This window comes from Panthera leo, chromosome C1 (assembly GCF_018350215.1).
Source record: "Panthera leo isolate Ple1 chromosome C1, P.leo_Ple1_pat1.1, whole genome shotgun sequence".
NCBI lineage: Eukaryota > Metazoa > Chordata > Mammalia > Carnivora > Felidae > Panthera > Panthera leo.
In genome coordinates, this window is record NC_056686.1 from 150,503,455 (window position 1) to 150,523,193 (window position 19,739).

General features: G+C 37.8%; 1 protein-coding gene and 1 pseudogene across 1 annotated transcript; one reads left to right on the plus strand and one right to left on the minus strand.

Moving 5' to 3' along the window:
- Positions 1 to 4,812: 4,812 nt before the first annotated feature.
- Positions 4,813 to 5,421, plus strand: LOC122228469 (annotated as a pseudogene).
- Positions 5,422 to 8,593: 3,172 nt separating this feature from the next.
- Positions 8,594 to 14,101, minus strand: GCG (glucagon). Its single transcript, XM_042953143.1, has 4 exons — positions 14,010 to 14,101; positions 12,119 to 12,280; positions 10,097 to 10,234; positions 8,594 to 8,741 (listed from the first exon to the last, which is right to left on the minus strand). Exons 1-4 carry the CDS (start codon positions 14,099 to 14,101, stop codon positions 8,594 to 8,596), a joined length of 540 nt encoding a protein of 179 aa, XP_042809077.1.
- Between the last annotated feature and the right edge of the window lie 5,638 nt (positions 14,102 to 19,739).

Genomic DNA, 19,739 nt, shown 5'->3' on the forward strand with positions numbered 1-19,739 from the left:
ACCTGAGCCGAAGTCGGGCTCTCAACCGACTGAGCCACCCAGGTGCCCGTAAACTTAGTTTTATAATTAAATATATAAAATGCTTGAATGAGTCTTATCTGAATATTCTCCAATAATTTCTTTGTTGGATGTTTTACTTTTATCACATTGAATTCAGAGGCAGTCTAGGGTTTATATAAGCATGCTTGGACCTAAATTTGGCCAACAAAACCCCAAATCACAAAGGTGACACTCACTAAAATAAAGCTTGGGCATTACACACACGCAAACACACACACACACACACACACACACACACACACACACACACATTTATTGTGGTAAGATACATGTAACATTAAATTTACCATCTTAACCATTTATAAGTGTACATACAGTTTAGTGATAATAAATTCATTCACATTGTTTTGCAATCATCACCATCTTCCATCCCCATAACTTTTTGAAAACTGAAATTCTATACTTATTGAACAATAACTTCCCATTCTCTCCTTCCCCCAGTCCTTGGTAACCACCATTATAATTTTTGTCTTTATGATTTTAACTACTTTAAGTACATCCTAAAAGTGGAGTCATATAGTATTTGTCTTTTTGTGACTAACTTATTTCACTCAGCATAATGTCCTCAAGGTTCATCCATGTTGTAGCATGTAGCATGAAATTTCCTTCATTTTTTAAAAAATAATTTTAGTGTTTATTCATTTTTGAGATAGAGAGAGAGAGAGACAGAGTGCAAGCAGGGGAGGGGCAGAGAGAAAGGGAGACACATAATCTGAAGCAGGCTCCAGGCTCCGAGCTGTCAGCACAGAGACCGATGAAGGACTTGAACTCACAAACTGTGAGACATGACCTGAGCTGAAGTCGGATGTTCAACCAACTGAGCCACCCAGGCGCCCCCAAATTTCCTTCATTTTTAAGGGTGAGTTATTTCCCATTGTATGTCTATGACACATTTTGTTTATCCACTCATCAGTCATTAAACTCTTGGGTTGTCTCCGTATTTTAGCTATTGTGGATAATGCTGCTGTGAATAGGGGTGCACAAATAATCTCTTTGAGATCATGCTTTCAATGATTTGTGGTATATACCCAGAAGTGGAATTGTTGGGTTTGATGATAACTCTATTTTTAACTTTTTAAGGAACTGCCATACTATTTCCCACAGGAGCTACATCATTTTACATTCCCAGCGACAGTGCACAAGTGTTCCAATTTCTCCACATTGTATTTTTAATGGACATTTGGATTCTTTTTAAAAGATACTTGAATCTATGTTTATAAGTGACATTCATCTGTAAAATTTTGTGCGATTTGTTTTCATATTTTACTATCAATGTTATACTCGCTCACTTCAGGAAAAGAATGTACAAGTTTTTGTGTTTTCAGTATTCTGGAATAGCTTTAATAGTATTCATTATCTGATGTTTCAAGGTTAAGTAAAAATCCATTGCGAAATTATATGGTCCACATGTTTTTTGTAGGGACGTCTTTAAAACCTTTTTCTGTTTATTTAGTGGAAAATGATCTCTCTAGATTGTCCATCTATATTGAGGACAATTTTGGTAAGCTATATTTTTTATACAGGTATTTTTTAAATCTGGTTTTAAATGTATTAACATAGAGTTGTTCAAATTAGTCTTAATTAAAAAATTTTCTTTTTACTTTGATAATTATTTACTCTTTAACATTTCTTATAGTATGTATGTTTTCACTTTTTTTTTTTTTTAAAAAAACAGGTTTTTCAGGGATACCTGGTTGGCTCAGTCAGTTAAGTGTCTGACTCTTGGTTTCAATCAGGTCATGATCTCACAGTTTTATGAGTTCAAGCCCCACATCAGGCTCTGTGCTATAGCACAGAGCCTGCTTGGGATTTTCTTTTTCTCCCTCTCTGTCTGCCCCTCCCTCACTCATGCTGTCTCTGTCTCTCCCAGATAAATAAATAAACTTTATTTATTTTAAAAAAAATTTTAACGTTTATTTATTTCTGAGACAGAGAGAGACAGAGCATGAACATGGGAGGGTCAGAGAGAGAGGGAGACACAGAATCTGAAACAGTCTCCAGGCTCTGAGCTGTCAGCACAGAGCCCATCACAGGGCTCGAACTCACCGACTGCTAGATCATGACCTGAGCCGAAGTCGGATGGTTAACTGACTGAGCCACCCAGGGTCCCCAATAACACTTAGGATCTTAAAGTATTCTTCTTTCTGTAATAGTTTTTCCTTAAGTTTTACCTTCTGATGACAAAAGCACAATTCTGCTTTCTTTTATATCTGCCTGGTTAATTCAACTTGAATCCTTTACTCCTGTATTCCCATTATTTAAACTTAGTTTTATAATTGAAGATATAAAATGCTTGTATGAGTCTCATTGAATATTCTCCAATAATTTCTTTGTTGGGTGTTTTACTTTTCTCACACTGAGTTCAGGGGCAGTCTGAATTTTTGTTTTTGTAAGTGTGTTTGGACTTACATTAGGCCAACAAAACCTCAAACTACAAAGATGACACTCACTAAACTAAGGCTTGGGCATCTAACCCTGACTGTGGTAATACGCTTTTTGATTTTAGTTCCCTACATAATATTCATTTTTTCCCTTTTCCTAATAAATATGATCCTGATTTTGTATGCTGCTGAAAGGCATTTCCCAGCCTTCCTTAGAGCCAGGATGTGGTCATGGGGCACATTTCTGGCCAGCAAGACAAAATTGAAAATCTGAGGATTTCTGAGAGTGTTTCACTTTCTCAAAATCAGGTCATTGTATTTCTGATTGTTAATTCTCACTTCCTATATGTCTTATTCTTGTTTTCTTCCTCTTTTTCCTCTCTCTCTTCCTGCCCATATTTCACTTTTTTCTTCTTCATCTTTCCCCGGAAGATGAACAGGAAACTGGGAGATGGGCCAGTCACCTTCCAATCTTAAGGTGACCATGGGAGGAAAGGCATTTGTTAATGATGGCAAAGCAGAAGGATAAAGACCATGTGCTATTACTGACATGTTTAGTTTTGGACTCCCTATGTCTGGATTTCTTGTATTGTAAGAAACAAACACCTATATTGTTAACTCTCTGTGATTGGGATTGTATTACACACAGTTAAACAAATACATAACTAATAATTCAACTTCATTTCTACACTTACATGACTCCTTCCTTAGCTTTATTTCCCAATGTTGTCCCTTAGTTTGCTTCTTTTACTTAAGGGAAGATTAATCTTCTCTGGTTTTGACTTTTGTCATTCCTTTGGGCTTGATTCACATACTCTGTTTTATCCTTCCCTTTTCCATTCATTGGAGCCATGTGCCAGTTTTCTTAGCTGACTACCTCTCCTCTTTTGTATGAGGACATCCTATGGTTCTGAAGGCTGCTGCTGAACTGGAACATTCACAGCGATGTTCTCACACTTTTGACTCTGGTATAATGAAGATACAGTTTCTAAACCAAATTTTAGTTCCAAATGGAGCCTTTTAAGTCACCCATGGGTACATTGGTTTTGGAGCGGTAAAGGCAACGATTTGCATACAAGAAAGCATGGTGGACATTCCCCATCTCCATCAGGCCTGTAGGCTCTCTCAATACCCCAAATGCTGAATCCACACCTCCCTCAACTCTATGCCTGTCCCTTGGTGTGTGCTCCCCAGTGCAGTGGGTGAGAGAGCCAGCTCTGGTAAATGGAGTACGCTCATAAAATTAGATCAGGGTCTTTGAGCAAGGGAGAAATCACAAACTTGAGCTATAGTGCCACCTTTTGGAAAACAGAAGATAGGTTTCCAGCAGCCAGCCTGGTGAATCATAAGAACCAGAGAAGACACAAAAGCTTAAGAATTCTTCCACAAGAGGCAGTAGGAAGTGTAGAGTGGATGTATCCATAAAAGGTCAGAGAAGCCCCTCATATAATAGGGCCAATGAACAGTATATCCTACTTGAAGGCAACTAGTAAAGATTTGAGAGTGTGTCTACTACCTTGAATATGAAAGCAGCAATGCAAAACTCTAGAAGCACGAAGGATCAAGAACACATATCATCACTAAAAGATAACAATAATCTTCCAATTGCTGAACTCAAAGACACAGAATTTTGCAATCTAGTCGATAAAGAATTCTAAATTGCTATTTTTAGGTAACCCAATGAGCTACAAGAGAACACAAAAAGACAATTCAAAGAAAATCAGGAAAGCAATACATGAACAAAATGAAAAATTTAGCAAAGAGATAGAAATCATAAAAAGGACCAAACGAATTCTAGAGCTGAAGAATTCAGTGAATGAAATGAAAAATGCAATAGAAAGCATCTGCAGAATACAAAATAAAAAAAGAGGTAGATTGTGACACCTAAAATATAAAGGGGGGCACCTGGGTGACTCGGTCAGTTGAGCGTCTGACTCTTGATTTCAGCTCTTATATCGTCATCCAAGGATTGTGGGATCAAGACCCGCATCAGGCTCCAAGCCTGCTTGGAGCAGCTGCAGCTTGGACCCGCAGCAGGTTCAGCTTGGAGCCTGCTTAAGATTCTCTCTCTCCTCTGCCCCTCTCCCTTGTGCATGCTCTCTCTCTCTCTCTCTCTATATATATATATATATATATGTATATATGTATATACATATATATATATATTTAGAGCTTTTGTGGGGCTTTTGGTGGAGCTTTTGAATGTGAATTAAGTGAGGTCACCGTCAAGTTAAAATGTACTGCTTTATCTATAAGATGTTTTTATGTAAGCTTAGAGCAACCACAAAGCAAAAATCTAGAGAAGATTCACAAAAGATAAAGAAAGGGGAATCAAAAGCAGAAAAAGAGGCTGAGACTTGCCTAATCCAGAATGGCTGCTATGATCTTTGTTGTTAGGGAAAAATGGTGATCCAGGTACCTGTGTAGCACCTAAGGATGGGCTAAAGCTAGAATCTGGACTTCAAGCCAGAGCCTTCAATGGGAGATCTCAGGTTTCAATGCCACATGTTGGCAAAATGTTTGGTGCTCCACCAGCCTTATCTAATGCTTCCAGAAAGGCTTTGAGAACTGTTAACATAACTACAGAAAAGTCAGTAAAGACTAATGGAGCCCTCAAACAGAAATAGACAAAGTTCCCTGTGAAACAGATGACTGGGAAGACTGTTAAAGCAAAAAGTTCCATTCCTGCCTTGAGTGATGCTGATCTAGAAATAGAAAAATTCTTTCCTTTATATCCTCTAGTCTTCAAGAGTTTTGACCTGCTTGAGGAATATGAAATGGCATACCTCCTCTTGAAGAGAATGCTTCCCATGAGGCTGGATGAGAAGTGGAAGCTTGAAAAACTATTACATGTGGCTCCCTTTCCCCTCTAAAAATGCCCTCTTAACTCTGGAGGTATAATCTGCTGTGGTCTCCTTCAAGCATTCTGGGGGCCTTGGATGTTGAATTGCCACCTGCTTGCTATGACTTAAATATTTAAGTTTCTTAGCACTTTATAGTTTGTGGGTATGTATGTTTTTATGTTAATAAAACCATTGTTTAACAGAAAAAAAAAACATGTAAAATCACCAATTAACAAAGGGAAGCAGAAACAGAGGAAAAAAACAATTGGACTATAAAACAGCCAGAAAACAATGAATAAGATGGCATTCCATATCAATAATTACTGTAGGGGCGCCTGGGTGGATCAGTTGGTGAAGCATCTGACTTTGGCTCAGGTCATAATCTCACAGTTTGTGAGTTCGAGTCCCATGTCAGGCTCTGTGCTGACAGCTCAGAGCTTGGAGCCTGCTTCAGATTCTGTGTCTCCCTCTCTCTCTGCCCCTCTCCTGCTCGTGCTCTCTCTCTCTCTCTGTCTCTCAAAATTAAATGAGCATTAAAAAAAATTACTCTAAATGTGAATGGATTGAATTCACCAATCAAAAGGCCTGGAGTAGGTTGAATGGATTAAAAACCATGACCTAACTATATGTTGCCTATAAAAGATTCACTTTAGCTTTAAGGACACACATAGGCTCAAACTGACGGGATGGAAAAAGATATTCCATACAAGTGGAATCCAAAAGAAAGTAGGGGTGGCTATATTTACATCCGACAAAATAGACTTTAAGCCAAAGCAGTAACAGAAAAGAGGTCATTATATGTTGATAAAGGGGTCAATTCATCAAAAAGATATAACAGTCATAAATATAGACACACCCTACATAAGAGCACCTAAATATATTAAGCAAATACTAACATATCTAAAGGCAGAAATGGATAACAATATTGGATGTTATTGTTGGATGGATTATATTGTTATAATCATAGTCGTAGTAGGGGACTGTAATACCCAAGTTTCAACAATGGACAGATTATCCAAACCAATAACCAACTAGGAAATGTTGAACTTGAACCATACATTAGACTAAATTAACCTAACAGACATTTCTAGAACATTCCACCCAACAGCAGCAGCATACACATTATTCTCAAGTGCATATAGAACACTTTTCAGAATAGGTCATATGATAGGCCACAAAGCTGGTCTCACCAAATTTAAGAAGATAGAAATCATACCAACTACCAACTATCTTTTCTTACCGCAGTGGTATGAAACTAGAAATCAACAAAGGAGACCTGAGAAGTTTCTAGGCACACATTCATGAACAACCAATAGATCAAAGAAGAAATCCAAAAGGAAATTAAAAAAAAATATTGAAACAAATGAAAATGGAAACATAGCACACCAAAATACAGAGAATGTTGCAAAAGCAGGGGGAAGTTTAAAGTGATAAATGTGTATATTGAGAAAATCAAAAGATCTCAAACAACCTAACTTTACATCTCAAGATCTAGAAAAACAAGAACAATTAAGCCCCAAGTTAGCAGAAGGTAGGAAATAAAAAAGATCAGAGTGGAAATAAATGAAATATAGACCAGAAAAACAATAGCTTTTTTTTTTTTTTTAAATAAACAAAATTGACTATGAGCATGTGACTCTTCCAGAGATAGCTGATACTTAGCTCCAGATGAGATTTGTTTTGCAGCTTAATATTGCTTGATGATTTAATTTTTATTTATTTTTTAAAAAAAGTTTTAAATGTTTTTATTTATTTTGAAGGAGAGAGAGAGAGAGCATGAGCGGGGGAGGAGCAGAGAGAGAGGGAGACCCAGAATTCAAAGCAGGCTCCAGGCTCTAAGCTGTCAGCACAGAACCTGGTGCGGAGCCGGATGCAGAGCCAGAACTCACGGACAGCGAGATCATGACCTGAGCCAAAGCCAGACGCTCAACCAACTGAACCACCCAGGCGCCCCAACTGATGATTTAATTTTTAAAGATAAGCCAGAAATCAATACATTTATATATTTTTTCAGGGTTGCCCACAAAGCACGGTGCAGACATTCAAATCGTGAAGCCATGTCTGGGCACCAGATTTGGCTCATGGGCTATGAGCTTAGGAAGAAGGGGTGTTTGGAAGGAGTGGGGTCATGAAGAAGAGAGAAGGCAGACAATGGTAAAGAAGCTTGAAAATTTTATTTATCTACCATTTATATATTGAAAGCAGAGCATTTTTATGACAAATGTTTCAAGAAGGAATTTCTCTTTCCAGTTTCACCACTGTGGCTACTAGTCCTTCCTTTATCTTATCATTACAATGCAGATATGTTATGATTGAAATAATTTATATGTACAAATTACATCACAGAAAAGTAATTTCATTGCTAAATGTAAGCAGGTTAGGGTACTTCATCCAAAATAAGAAAAGGAGAGAATTTTGCACTTCCACATTTTAAAGCTGGTATTTTAACAACTCTTTGACCATGGTTTATTCCGTTTACAATCTTTGGTCACACAATATTAAAAGAAAAGTTATTTATTAGCATGCAAAGCTATATGGCTTCAGGATACATCTCTTAAATTTACAGAACTTAAAATTTCAAATATTCCATGTGGTTGGCAGGTGATGTGAAGTGATCTTGAACAGTGACATACTTATTTCCTAGAAATTAAAAAAAAAAAAGGTAGTGAATTTAACAATAGCTATGACACTTAGATGACACTTAGTAGTTAACTTATCCAGGAAATATTTCAGTGATTTACTTTGATAAAATTTGTTCATCAATCTTTTCATCTTATAAATCCCTTAGTCTTTTCAACTCTTCAAACATTTGCAGAGACGACTTATCCTAAAGTTCCCCTATGATGAAATATAAAGTTTATGAAAAATTATAAAAAGCAATTATAACCTATGAAAATAAGTGGTTAAGTTTTGGTGTTTAAACTTTTACTACTATGCTTATTACAGTAAGGACATAATACCATGTATACTGGTGTTTTCCTATGTGCTAAAATGTCACCATAAATAGCAATTTTTAATATGACATTAATATGCAAATGCCTTAACATCTGCATGTTTCATTCATATCTGTGTTCCTAATGCCTTATCCCTTATTGACACTCAGGAAATGCTTTTTGCAGTAGAGGGGTAAATGAATAAATCTTACTGATGAAAAGTGAATATAATAATGTTTTCTTAAAGGATTCATAATTTTGATTATATACCAAGAGACTAAATAAAGACCCTCTTCCCCACACCGGGAACCACCTGTAGCCTGTGTGATAATAGTTATGAAAGTTTTGATGGTTTTCAGAATTAACTAAAATGGTGTCACCTCTCAGTAATTTTGGTCTGAAGCAGCCAGTTTATAAAGTCCCGGGTGGCAAGATTGTCAAGAACTGTGTTCATCTCATCGGAGAAAGAGCCGTCGGCGTGTCTGCGGCGTAATTCTTCAACAATGGTGACTTCTTCTGGGAAACTGAAGGAATAAGGGCCAAATGAGTGGTTAAAGGTTTTAAGTAAGTGCTTATTGATTGCTTATCCCTGGTAGCATGTGTGAGGGTCACTGAGAAAACAGTAAGTTTCTATTTCCCGGGGGAGGGGCCTGCTATGAAAAGCCTCACAGAAACCTGCATGTGGGCAAGGGAATGATTTAGGTAGGAAAGAGCAGAGTTGGGAACTGAAACCAGACCTAAGGAGTAGCTTCGTGCCCTTCTCAATATTCCAGGTTGCTTCGAATATTTTAGTGTATTGGCAGCACAGATGTTATTACTGAGACTAATTCGTCTATAAATCAGAAAAATGTATGATGTCTCGTAAAACTAGTGATTGTCTGAACAGCCTGGCAAAGTACAGGATTAGCCGATTAAAGTTTAGTCCATATAACATTTCCTCTTTGAATGGTTTGCTCTGGCAGGAATTTTTGCGGTACATTAAAACACTACAAAATATCCTCAAGTGTAAGTGACTATTTTACCAATTAGTTTCATCGGTTTGATCATGTTTTAAGTCAGTAACAATACTAGTTTCCTTTTGCCTTAAGCTCTCTTTAAGGCTCAGTGAACTTGTTTTAAATCTCACTTAAGAAAAAAAAAAGAGTTGAACATGAATTTCCTGCCTCTCATATTTCAAATGTCAATCAAAATGATCAGGAGAAAATGAGATGGTTCAGGAATCTGTTTGGTTGTGGTAAGTTCCAAGAAAGTCCCAAAAGGCTCTAGCTTCATTTTCAACTTTGACAATTTGGTGATTGTCTATATGACAGCCCTATTAAAAAAATGGGCATATCGTTAAATCTATGGCTGTTCCCACGTATCTGTGCTTTGAGGGTCATTTCATTACACATCTTAAATTGTCTTCCTTTTAGTCTTCATCACATTTTTACCTGAATCCTGACACACACACACACATATATATATGATCCCATGTGTAAATATTTGCAGTCGGACTTTCTGTTTTCAGCATTGTGTCTCCTTTTTCCTTAAACCTAGTTTTCCCAAGACAGTTCTTGTTTAAGCCGGTTGTCTTCGTACAGTTACCAAAAAAGCATTCTACTTGTTATCAAGAGTGTTCTGGATTGACAAATGAATGCCCTAATTACAATGCCACTCTAATAGAAAATAATAATTAATTACAAATATTATTAATCCTTGCTATCAAAAGTAAAACAGACTAGACTTTTGTAGACTGTCTCCCACCAATATGAGTTATTTCCTCACATTGTGAGACTATACTAATTGCTTCTGTAATCCAGATCCATATATAGATAACTGTAGTCTAAGTTTTCAGCATCATGCAAAAAAAAAAATGTTAAATAAGAATGTACAGACTTACTCTCGCCTTCCCCGGCCTTTCACCAGCCAAGCAATGAATTCCTTGGCAGCTTGGCCTTCCAAATAAGAACTTACATCACTGGTAAAGGTCCCTTCAGCATGTCTCTCAAATTCATCATGACGTTTGGCAATGTTATTCCTGAACGAAATGTGAAAGTTAAGTTGAAGATCTGTCTCTTTAGCAATATGGTTCTCACCTTTAAACAGTGCAGCCTGGGGTTCAGGATCCTATGTAGAAGGGGCTGAGGGAGATTTGGGAGATGAGGGTAGCCGGGGGATCATCCTGAAGCTACATCAATTACCTGGAGTGAAGGATGATGGGACAGGGCTAGTAACAATGAAAGCGGGCTAAAGCCCCTCCACTCTATCGGCTTACTCATTTTCGGCTCCCCTGCTTGTCTGTGCCATTGATTATTAAAGCTGCATTCACTTCGGTCTCAATATAAGTGGGTTCTGCACCGTGCTGTGCTACTTGCAGGTAAGGCGGCTGTTTGTTATTAGTCCACATGGGGTCAGAGTTAATGCAATGCTTCTAGGGAAAGCCAAGGGCCCTCTCAAAATCCAGCAAAAGGACCACAGGATAATGGACTAAAGGAAACGTGTGATGGGCCAGCAACGAGGAAAGCTAAGAAGAGGGCTCCATTTCACCCTCAAGCATGTGCAGAGTGCTCTGTGTAGGTGGGTGACGAGCCACCCTCAGTTTCCCTGATGTGTGTTACCCCAGAAGGTTTATCTGAAACACACAACAGAAACTGCCTAAGAAAATAATTGTCTCACATTAGTTTACCAAGTTGTGGCATTCTTTTTCTAGAAATGAGGACAGCTGTTTCCATTTTTTTCAAATTTCTGATTTTCCACATTTTACCAAAGGCCTCATCTCTAGTCCTTGGCAGGAACTTTTCCCAGTGTCTCTTCTGGCCATGACCATCATTTCTGTAGCTGTAACTTTCACTTAAGAACTTTTGGTCAATCGCTCTGTCTCTCCTGTTTCTCCTGTTGGCTTGTGTCTACTCTCTTGCTCTCCCTTCCTCTCTCCCTTCTCTTTTCTTTTTTTTTTTTAAATGTTTATTTCTTTTTATTTTTAGAGAGAGAGAGCATGAGCAAAGAAGGGGCACAGAGAGAGGGAGAGAGAGAATCCCAAGCAGGCTCCGTGCTGTCAGCAAAGAGCCCAGTGTGGGGCTGGATCTCATGAACAATGAGATCATGACCCGAGCTGGACGCTTAAGCGACTGAGCCACCCAGGCACACCTCTATTCTATCCAGACAAATCTATGCCCTTTCCTGATTTTTAGATTCCTTTAGCTACTTTGTATGCATAACTCCCTTCCCCTTGTGGGCCATCCTCCAAAGAAATTGTGAAATTCCACCATCTCTGTGAAACCCTTGCAGATGATTTCCTCCAGTAGCCTAGATGTAGCAAAAAACCCAACACTGTCAAAGAAAATCCAACATTAAAATGTATGCCTTACGATAGGCTTGTGTTCTTATTTGCCTTCTTCTCTCTTTATGCTGTGCAGCTAGGCTGTAATTTTAAATGTGTATCTTGGATTGTATTCTACAAGAAAAAGACTGCATCTGTTTCCATTCCTTACCATGATTAACTTGGCTAGAGGATACTTTGAATGTGATCACAATCATGAGTTTGAACCCTACAAGGGAATGGTGAATTCGCTGTATCTTTTGGTCAGAAATTAGATTCCTAATCTTGCAGGTTCACAAAAGTCAACTTCTGATTTTAAAGGAAAATGGCCCAAGAGGGTAAATATTGCTAAGACCACAGGTGGGAATATAAAGTCTAAGTCCCATTGGAGGGTAGATAAGGGGACTGAAGGGGTGAGAGGGTGGGACGTTCAAGGAATAATACAAAGGACAGTATCACCAACCTTGAAAATCACCGAAATTGGAAGAGCCTATGTGCACTAACTGATGAACATGATAAAAAAAAAAAACAGTCAGGAGAAATTTTAGACATATTTATGTAATATATTTGTGTGCAAATTTTGGACTAGGTTCAGACTCTTACTTGTTCCTCTTGGTGTTCATCAACCACTGCACGAAATCCTGCGCACGCCTGGAATCCAGATACTTGCTGTAGTCACTGGTGAATGTGCCCTGAGAATGGCGTTTGTCCTCAATCATCTGATCCGGATCATTGAGCGGGTCTGTCTGAGGAGCTGGGAATGATCTGTAAAGAACAGTGATGGGTACAACTAAATCTCTCCCCAAGAGTAGAATCACTTCAATAGTACTTCTCTACAAAATACTGCACCGTATGACGCTGGAAGGCAGGTGCCTTGAGTATTTCAGTGGGTAGTTCGGAGACACCTTGGCTTGCCATGGGAATTCCATAGTTGTATTGGAATTGAATACACTCTGATTCTGAATTCTAGTAATAGATTTTTTCACCTGGCATCTTTTTTTTCTGAAATGGGATTAAATAAATCTTTTTTCACTTAATTCATCTACTCATGATTGTGCTAATAATGACAGAAGAGATCAATGACTTGAATATTTTAAAAGAGTAAAAAATTCCACATCATTTGCTGGGCAGCAGATTTATGTTCCTAATTTTGTTTTGCATATATTCATATAAAAAGTTTAGTTACCTGGGTATATGATAGCTAATGCTGGAAGAAAGACAAACATTCAAAGAAAGACAAAAGAGGTGCATAGGTGGCTCAGTTGATGAAGCATCAAACTCTTGATTTCAGCTCAGGTCATGATCTCATGGTTCATGGGTTTGAACCCCACATAGGGCTCTGCATTGACAAGGTAGAACCTGCTTGAGATGCTCTCTCTGCCCCTCCCCCTCTCATTCTCTCTCTCTCTCTAAAATAGATTAAAAACATTAAAAAAAAGAAAGACAAGAAAAAGTGCACTTGGTAATTTGAAACTGTATAGTGGATAGTACGCATGCTAGAAATCAACAGTTCATTGGCATGGTAAATATGGGGAAATATTCAATGTGATTAATACTCAGAAATAGAAATGAGATACTATTTTTACCTGTCAAATTAGTGAAGATTCAATACTGGGGAGGATAGTGTGAGAGAAGTATTTCTATACTGCTGATGGGAATGTGTATGTGTGTGACTTTTCTGGAAAGCAAGTTGGCAAGATAATATAAAAAAATTAGACTCATTCAAAACCCTTTGACATAGTAATTCTACTACTAGAAATCTATCCTCAGAAAATAGTAAGAAGTCTAGGGGGGAAAATGTTATTTGCAGTATTCTTGGTGGGAAAATTTGAAGAATTCTTAAGTGTTCAATAAAGGAGGAATAGCTAAATAAATATTGTACATTTATGAGATGGAATAGAATGCAAGCATTAAAGGTCTTACATATAATAGGTATTTTTAATGATATAAGAAAAAACTAGCAACATAATGCTAAGAGAAAAAAAAACATAGTATCTGGAATACGTTTATACACCATACACGTAAGATACAGGAAAGTAATATACCAAATTTCAAAATTATTAACAGTTTTCTCTGAATAATGAAGTTTGAGCACTGGAAACGAAATTGCATGTTTTTAAAATAGTTTCTATCATGAACACATATGACTTTTATAGCTAACAACCAGCCATTATTTTTAAAAAGGACACAAAGTTGGTATGAATCATGAAAATAATCTATTCTACAGTGTGTAATGAATGTACAGATAGGATCAACTGAAGATTCGAAAGAGCTATAATTTACTGTGTAATAAATTTTCAACATTGCCCACCCCTTTGGGTATGAAACAGCACATACTCTGATCTATACTGCAGAAAAGCGTGTATCACAATGATACCTTGAACATTTGGAAAATGTGCAGAGTCTTTTACTGAGACCTATTCACGAATCATAGTTTTAACAGGCTGTATTCTAACCATAATATCATGTTAGCTAAAGTCTAGAGATTTAATACCTGGATTTCTCCTCTGTGTCTTGAAGGGAACGTTGCCAGCTGCCTTGTACCAGCATTACAAACAATCCGGCCACAAAGTAAATGCTTTTCATTTTTGCTGCCTGTGGGAACACAGAGTCAGGGAGCGGGGTGTGCGGGTGGGGGGAGACAGGCAACCACATTTAAACCTGTCCAATTAGATTAGTTCAATTTTGACTAAGTAAATATTACAAATAGCAAGTATAAGCTAGTCATCAACTTTACTCTGATTATATTTCCTGCTTCATTTCAGATAGTAGATTATATTTTTCCTCAGATTTGGGGGGTGACAAAAAAGGATACAAAAGATATGTTCCACCCAATTAAAAAAAAAAGCTATGTACCACCAACTAAGCTCTTTCATTAGTGTAGGACACTTGTGTTAATGATCAGAAGGCTCATTTCCAGACTTGAAATTAAAAATGTCCATGATAAACATTTAAAATATCTACTGTAGATGATATGCTACATATGGTTAGCCTGAATGGCACTTTATCCATAATGCCACCCCCTTCACTATCAGTCTGGCTTTCAATTAATAGTCCTTCACTTCCAAGCATTTACATTATACTGCATTTCAACCATCTTAAAGCAGCCTCAGGCTACAACTTGGCATACCAGCTGTCGGTTCAGATGTATTATTCATTTATATTTTAAATAGTGTAACTTGGTCTAGACTTTGTAATTATAAAGCGGCCAACAGATTTGAGGTATTTTAGGGTGCTTTGACCTGTTCTAAATTAAAGGGAAAAATCATTTTAAAGACAAGCAATTTGCAACAAAAACTAATGCTTCTGGCAACTTGAACAATCACAACCAAGAAACTAAGAGATCACTGTCATAAAGAAAATTAATGCTTGCTTCTGAAGTCTTGGAAGTCCCCAGGTTGTTTTATAATTGGACTTAGTCCAGGATACGTCATTCACTGCTACTGACACCCTAGGCTTGGTTGTGGGATACACCTGGTTGCTTGTCTTCGTATCTCAAGCAGATGCCCTGTGAAGCCATTGGATGCCAAGGACCTGATGATGCAGTGTGGACGGGATGGGGATCAATATGAATGTGAGCAGCATGACCCCACAGGGCACGCTTCTCTATTTACCGAATGGAACCTTTGAGTCCAGTATTGGTCATGGGCTTCTCTCTGCTACCTTTAAGACCGACCGTGTTTACTTTGAGAAGTGGGGATTTCAATCCATGTTTGATTATGCTTATCTGTAAATGATTTGAATGAGTACTTTTGGCAAATGGCATTTGGTTTGAAATAAGGATTTTATAAATATTAACATTTTAAACTATCAATCTTTTCTTGAACATCCTAGCCATATTTACTATCTGTTTTTGGCACTAAAACACGCAGACTGTAGTACCTGCAGTGGTATTTTTTTTCTTTGAAATACTGTCTTTTTAGATTAAGTGGTCAATTAGACAAAGTAACACATTAGGAATTACAGGTTCATCCTTCTTCATTCATCAGTATTAAGTTCCTCATCTGGCATTTCGCTCTGGGTCAGTTCATCTAGTTGGCAAACTTAGGAAACTTTGTCACCTACGCAAGTTGTGTCTTCTGATTATAATTCTCAATTGTAAATTCATACTTTGGGGAATTTTTAAAAAAATTATGGTGGCAAGCATTTCTTTTTAGGATTGCCCCACTGTTAAAAGTCAATGTAGTCCTAGGGGCGCCAGGGTGGCTCAGGTGGTTAAGTGTCTGACTCTTGATCTCAGCTCGTGTCATGATCTCAGGGTTCATGAGTTTCAGCCCTGCATTTAGGCTCTGTGCTGACAGTGAGGAACCTGCTTGGGAATTCTCTCTCTCTCTCTCCCTCTCTCTGCCCCTCCCCTGCTCATGCGTGCTCTCTCTCTCTCTCAGGATAAATAAATAAACATTAAAAAATATTTTTAAAAAGTTGGTTTAGTCCTAAATAATTCCTTCTACGCAAAGATCCAAAAAATATTTTCTAGTATGTTTTACAGAGGCAGATTTAGAACAGGTGGGATTTTGCCACTGTGGGAACTGAAAGAGAAGCAACTGTAGGGAAGTGAGTATCTTCAGTCCTCTACAGTCAACAAAATGAGTTCTACTGAAAAAGGAACTGATTTTTAAGATGTCAGTTATTCATTTAGTGGAAGCCTATGTAATTGTGAACATTTGAAGAATCAGATTAATTGTTTGAATACCATTACCGAGAAAGCAAATATTTACGTTATTTTAGCTCCACCTCCTGCTCAATAAGAGAAGAATTTTAATTACCCCCCTTCAGGCAGTCTAAGGAGAGAATCTGCAGTTTTTTTAAAGAACCACATATTGCCATTCAAATTCAAAGGAAAATATAGTAACGATAGTATTCTTTGTGTAGGAAGCCTTTTAGAAAGATTAACCTTAGACCTAGGTAAGGTGACATTATAGCATATCCCTAAATATATTGGTGTTGTAGGCCAAATAAGTCCTTTTCAAACCGGTTGGCTCATTTCCTCTGCTAAGTCCTTCGTGCACATGGCAAAAACACACGCCTTGATCATTTTCTCCTTTGAGGATCTTTGTAAAATTGTTCTTTGTCCTTAAGTTAAATGGGTACTTTAGAACATCTTGTTTTTTTCTGAAGAGACTTACTAAATTTCCTTTCAGGATGTGGACATTTTAGATATATTATTTATTATTATTGGTCTTCAATTCCTGGGAGGTAATTATTCATCAGTGGTTTTACTCAGTTCCATCCAAAGACTTCTTAATAACTGACTGTATTTTTTTCTGCACCAAATATGCTATGTCTCATTTACAGTGAACTGATTTCACGGACGTTGATTTTTTGATAGACTTATCAGAAATTTGAATATTTGAAGGATGATGTTGACTCTGTTCTTTTGGAAAGCCATAAGTTTTCATTGGTAAGGAGCAATTGCTGTTATAGCGTCTCTAATGGACACATTTCTGCTGAATTTAAAAGGCGCCTTCTGTTCAAAGTAGTATATACATTTATCAAACCCTAGCAAAATATTTATTTTTCAAAATGTTAACCATTTACTTTTAAAATGCAGTCCTCATAACTGTTAAATCTTACAAGGGCATTGATTTGAATCTTTTTCTTTCTATTTTATATCTTTAAATTGAATTATCTATCCAATGCACTTTTCAGCTTCATTATGTTGAAATAAATATATGTAAATGCGTTTTATATCACTTTTTCATCTCGATTCCGCCCCCTGTATTATGATTAATAAAGTATAAGATGAAAGAACAGCACTTAATTCATAATACTTTGCCCCATAAAAATACTCAACTGTACCCCAAACAAGATTTACAATCTTGCAATCACTCCCGATTCGTCTTACCTTCTGACACTTGACTGGAACAGAGCAGGTGGAGAGAGAGCGAACCCTCTTTTCGGAACTTTGGATGTGTGTGTCCTGAGCCCTGTACTTCTGCAGCACAGTGCACTGTATTTATATACTCTCAGCGTTGTTTAGACTCACAGATATTACGCTGACAGTATAAATTTCTCATCTGTAAATAATGAGTTTTTGTTACAAACGATTTCACTCGCCTACTCACTTTGCTCATCTGCATTCTAAGCTTATATTGGGTGGGACCTCGGAGACCAGGAAACTTTTTATTTACTCTCTTGCTTTTTTTTTGTTGTTGTTGGGAATGGAAAGGGCAGTTTGGAAATTCACCCTTCACCCTCAGTCAGGCATGAAAATCACTTAAGTACTCTAAAGTGAATTTTGATGCCGAAGACAAAAAACCCGTGAAATTACACAGACTATGGCTAACCTCACTTTGAGCAGGGCCTCATTTGGGGGTCTTACAAGTCCTCCCGCTTGTTGTTTAGTTATGATGCATTCATCTGAATGCAATAATCAGTTCATTCTATCATCTACCCAAGTAATAAATCATTTGCTCGACACATACTTAATCAGAATTTTCTCATCCCCACCCTACGAAATTTATTTGTACTATTTTCTAGAGGAATTTTTTTAAAACATCGATTAAGACCTAATGTGTCCTGTTGTGGTAAATTGGATTCAGGCAGAAAGGATACAGCAAAATGAGGATTAAACATCCAAGATAGGTAATGATAATAAGACAGGAACTAGTATTTCTTTTTTCTTCTAATGGATATATAAAGACTAACTGTTGATGAGAGACCCGGACACTAATTCACAAAAGAGAAAATGTGAGGAAAACTGTTGAGATGAGATGCATATTGTCACATTTCCTGAGCTTTGTGACCCACCACTTGGGACTTTAAAGATATACAGGATTTAGCAGACACGAGTCTGGTCACTTTAGAGAAAGAGAGAAATGTGAAGTGACCTGGACAGGTGGCATGAGAACAGTGTCAATGTAATTAGATTTTAGTCTGGCTGCTATCAACAAGCTGTGTGACTGTGGTCAAGTCACATCCTTTCTTTGTGCCTCAGCTTCCTCATTTGTAAAATAAGAGGGTTGGTTAAATGACTGTTGTGAAATAAAAATGTGATTCCATATGACAAAATCATTGCACCATTTCCTAGCTAGATTCCAATATTTGAACACCATCAAGTGCATGCCAAAGCTAATGACTTCTACAGAAGTAAATCGTGGAAGCAGCTGGAGAAACATTCCCAGGGAACTTAAACTGTTTGATCACGGTTTGGACCCACTATTTGATGTAAAGCCAGTTAACGGCCACAGAGATCAGTTCTATGTGAAATTGGGAGACCTCAGGAAAGGGGTTTGTACTGGTGATTACCGATGGTATAAAGCCTTGCTAATCAAAGTGTGGTCCAAAAACCAGCATCACCTAGGAGCGAGCTGGCTAGAAATGCAGACTCTCAGGCCCAAGTCCAGACTTACCCAGTAAGAATTTGCATTTTGTCAAGATTCCCAGGCAATTAATATGCGTATTAAAGTTTGAGAAGCTTGGTTGTATAAAATACCCATCTCATTTTCTTCACCTTCTCGGTGTGTGCTGGTATTTTCACCTGAGGACTACTTCTTAGCACCACCAGCAGAGGGGGTGAAAGAGCAGAGAAAGGTGGCCTTCCTCAGGACACGTGGAATAACACTTATAAATACAGTAATGGCTTGAAAGTGTGGATTAGTTTACTTCTCTCTTACCTCAGTCCTCATGAGTACATTGACTATACATTCAGTTCTATTTTTTGTCTTTGCCTATTTGAACAGATGTCTCTTCATCCCTCTGTGTTGGCCTCCTTTTCAGGTGTTACCTGTTTGTGGAGCAGTCCTAAGAAGGGGGCTCTGTGGATGATGTATATAAAATCCTTAATGCGGTCCCTGGCTTTGTTCTTTTCCAATATCTCTCAATATCTTACTACATAACTTGTTCCCCTCCACCGCATTTGCTTTCTGTTATTTCAGAAGTGCCTATGCCAAGTTCTTTCAGGAAATTTCCTCTAGCTTCATCTCCAGCCCTCCAACACTGATTCTGGGCTGTCCCCAACACCATAATAATAAGCATTCTGAAAATGCAGAAGCGTTATGAGCCTCATTGTATAGGGCTCTGCTCTCCTACCTAGCAGGGGCAGAGCAGGCTCCCTAATGGACATTGTATTATCAGAAAATAAGACAAACATCAAGTGCAACGTGGACTTGTGGATCTTCTTCCAATGACTGTCCCAACGCCAGCCTCTACGTGGCCTTCAATTCCCATTGTTGCAGTTATTCAGTTATTCATATGTAAGGCAGAGAAAGCGGTGTCCTTGTAT

Bases quoted from the DNA above. Each gene is read 5' to 3' on its own strand.
- GCG (XM_042953143.1), bottom strand. From the start codon at position 14,101: ATGAAAAGCATTTACTTTGTGGCCGGATTGTTTGTAATGCTGGTACAA. The intron at 10,235-12,118 runs GTAAGAGTCTGA...CATTTCGTTCAG, and splicing joins ATGAACACCAAGAGGAACAA to GAATAACATTGCCAAACGTC. The intron at 8,742-10,096 runs GTAAGTCTGTAC...TTATTCCTTCAG, and splicing joins AAAGGCCGGGGAAGGCGAGA to TTTCCCAGAAGAAGTCACCA.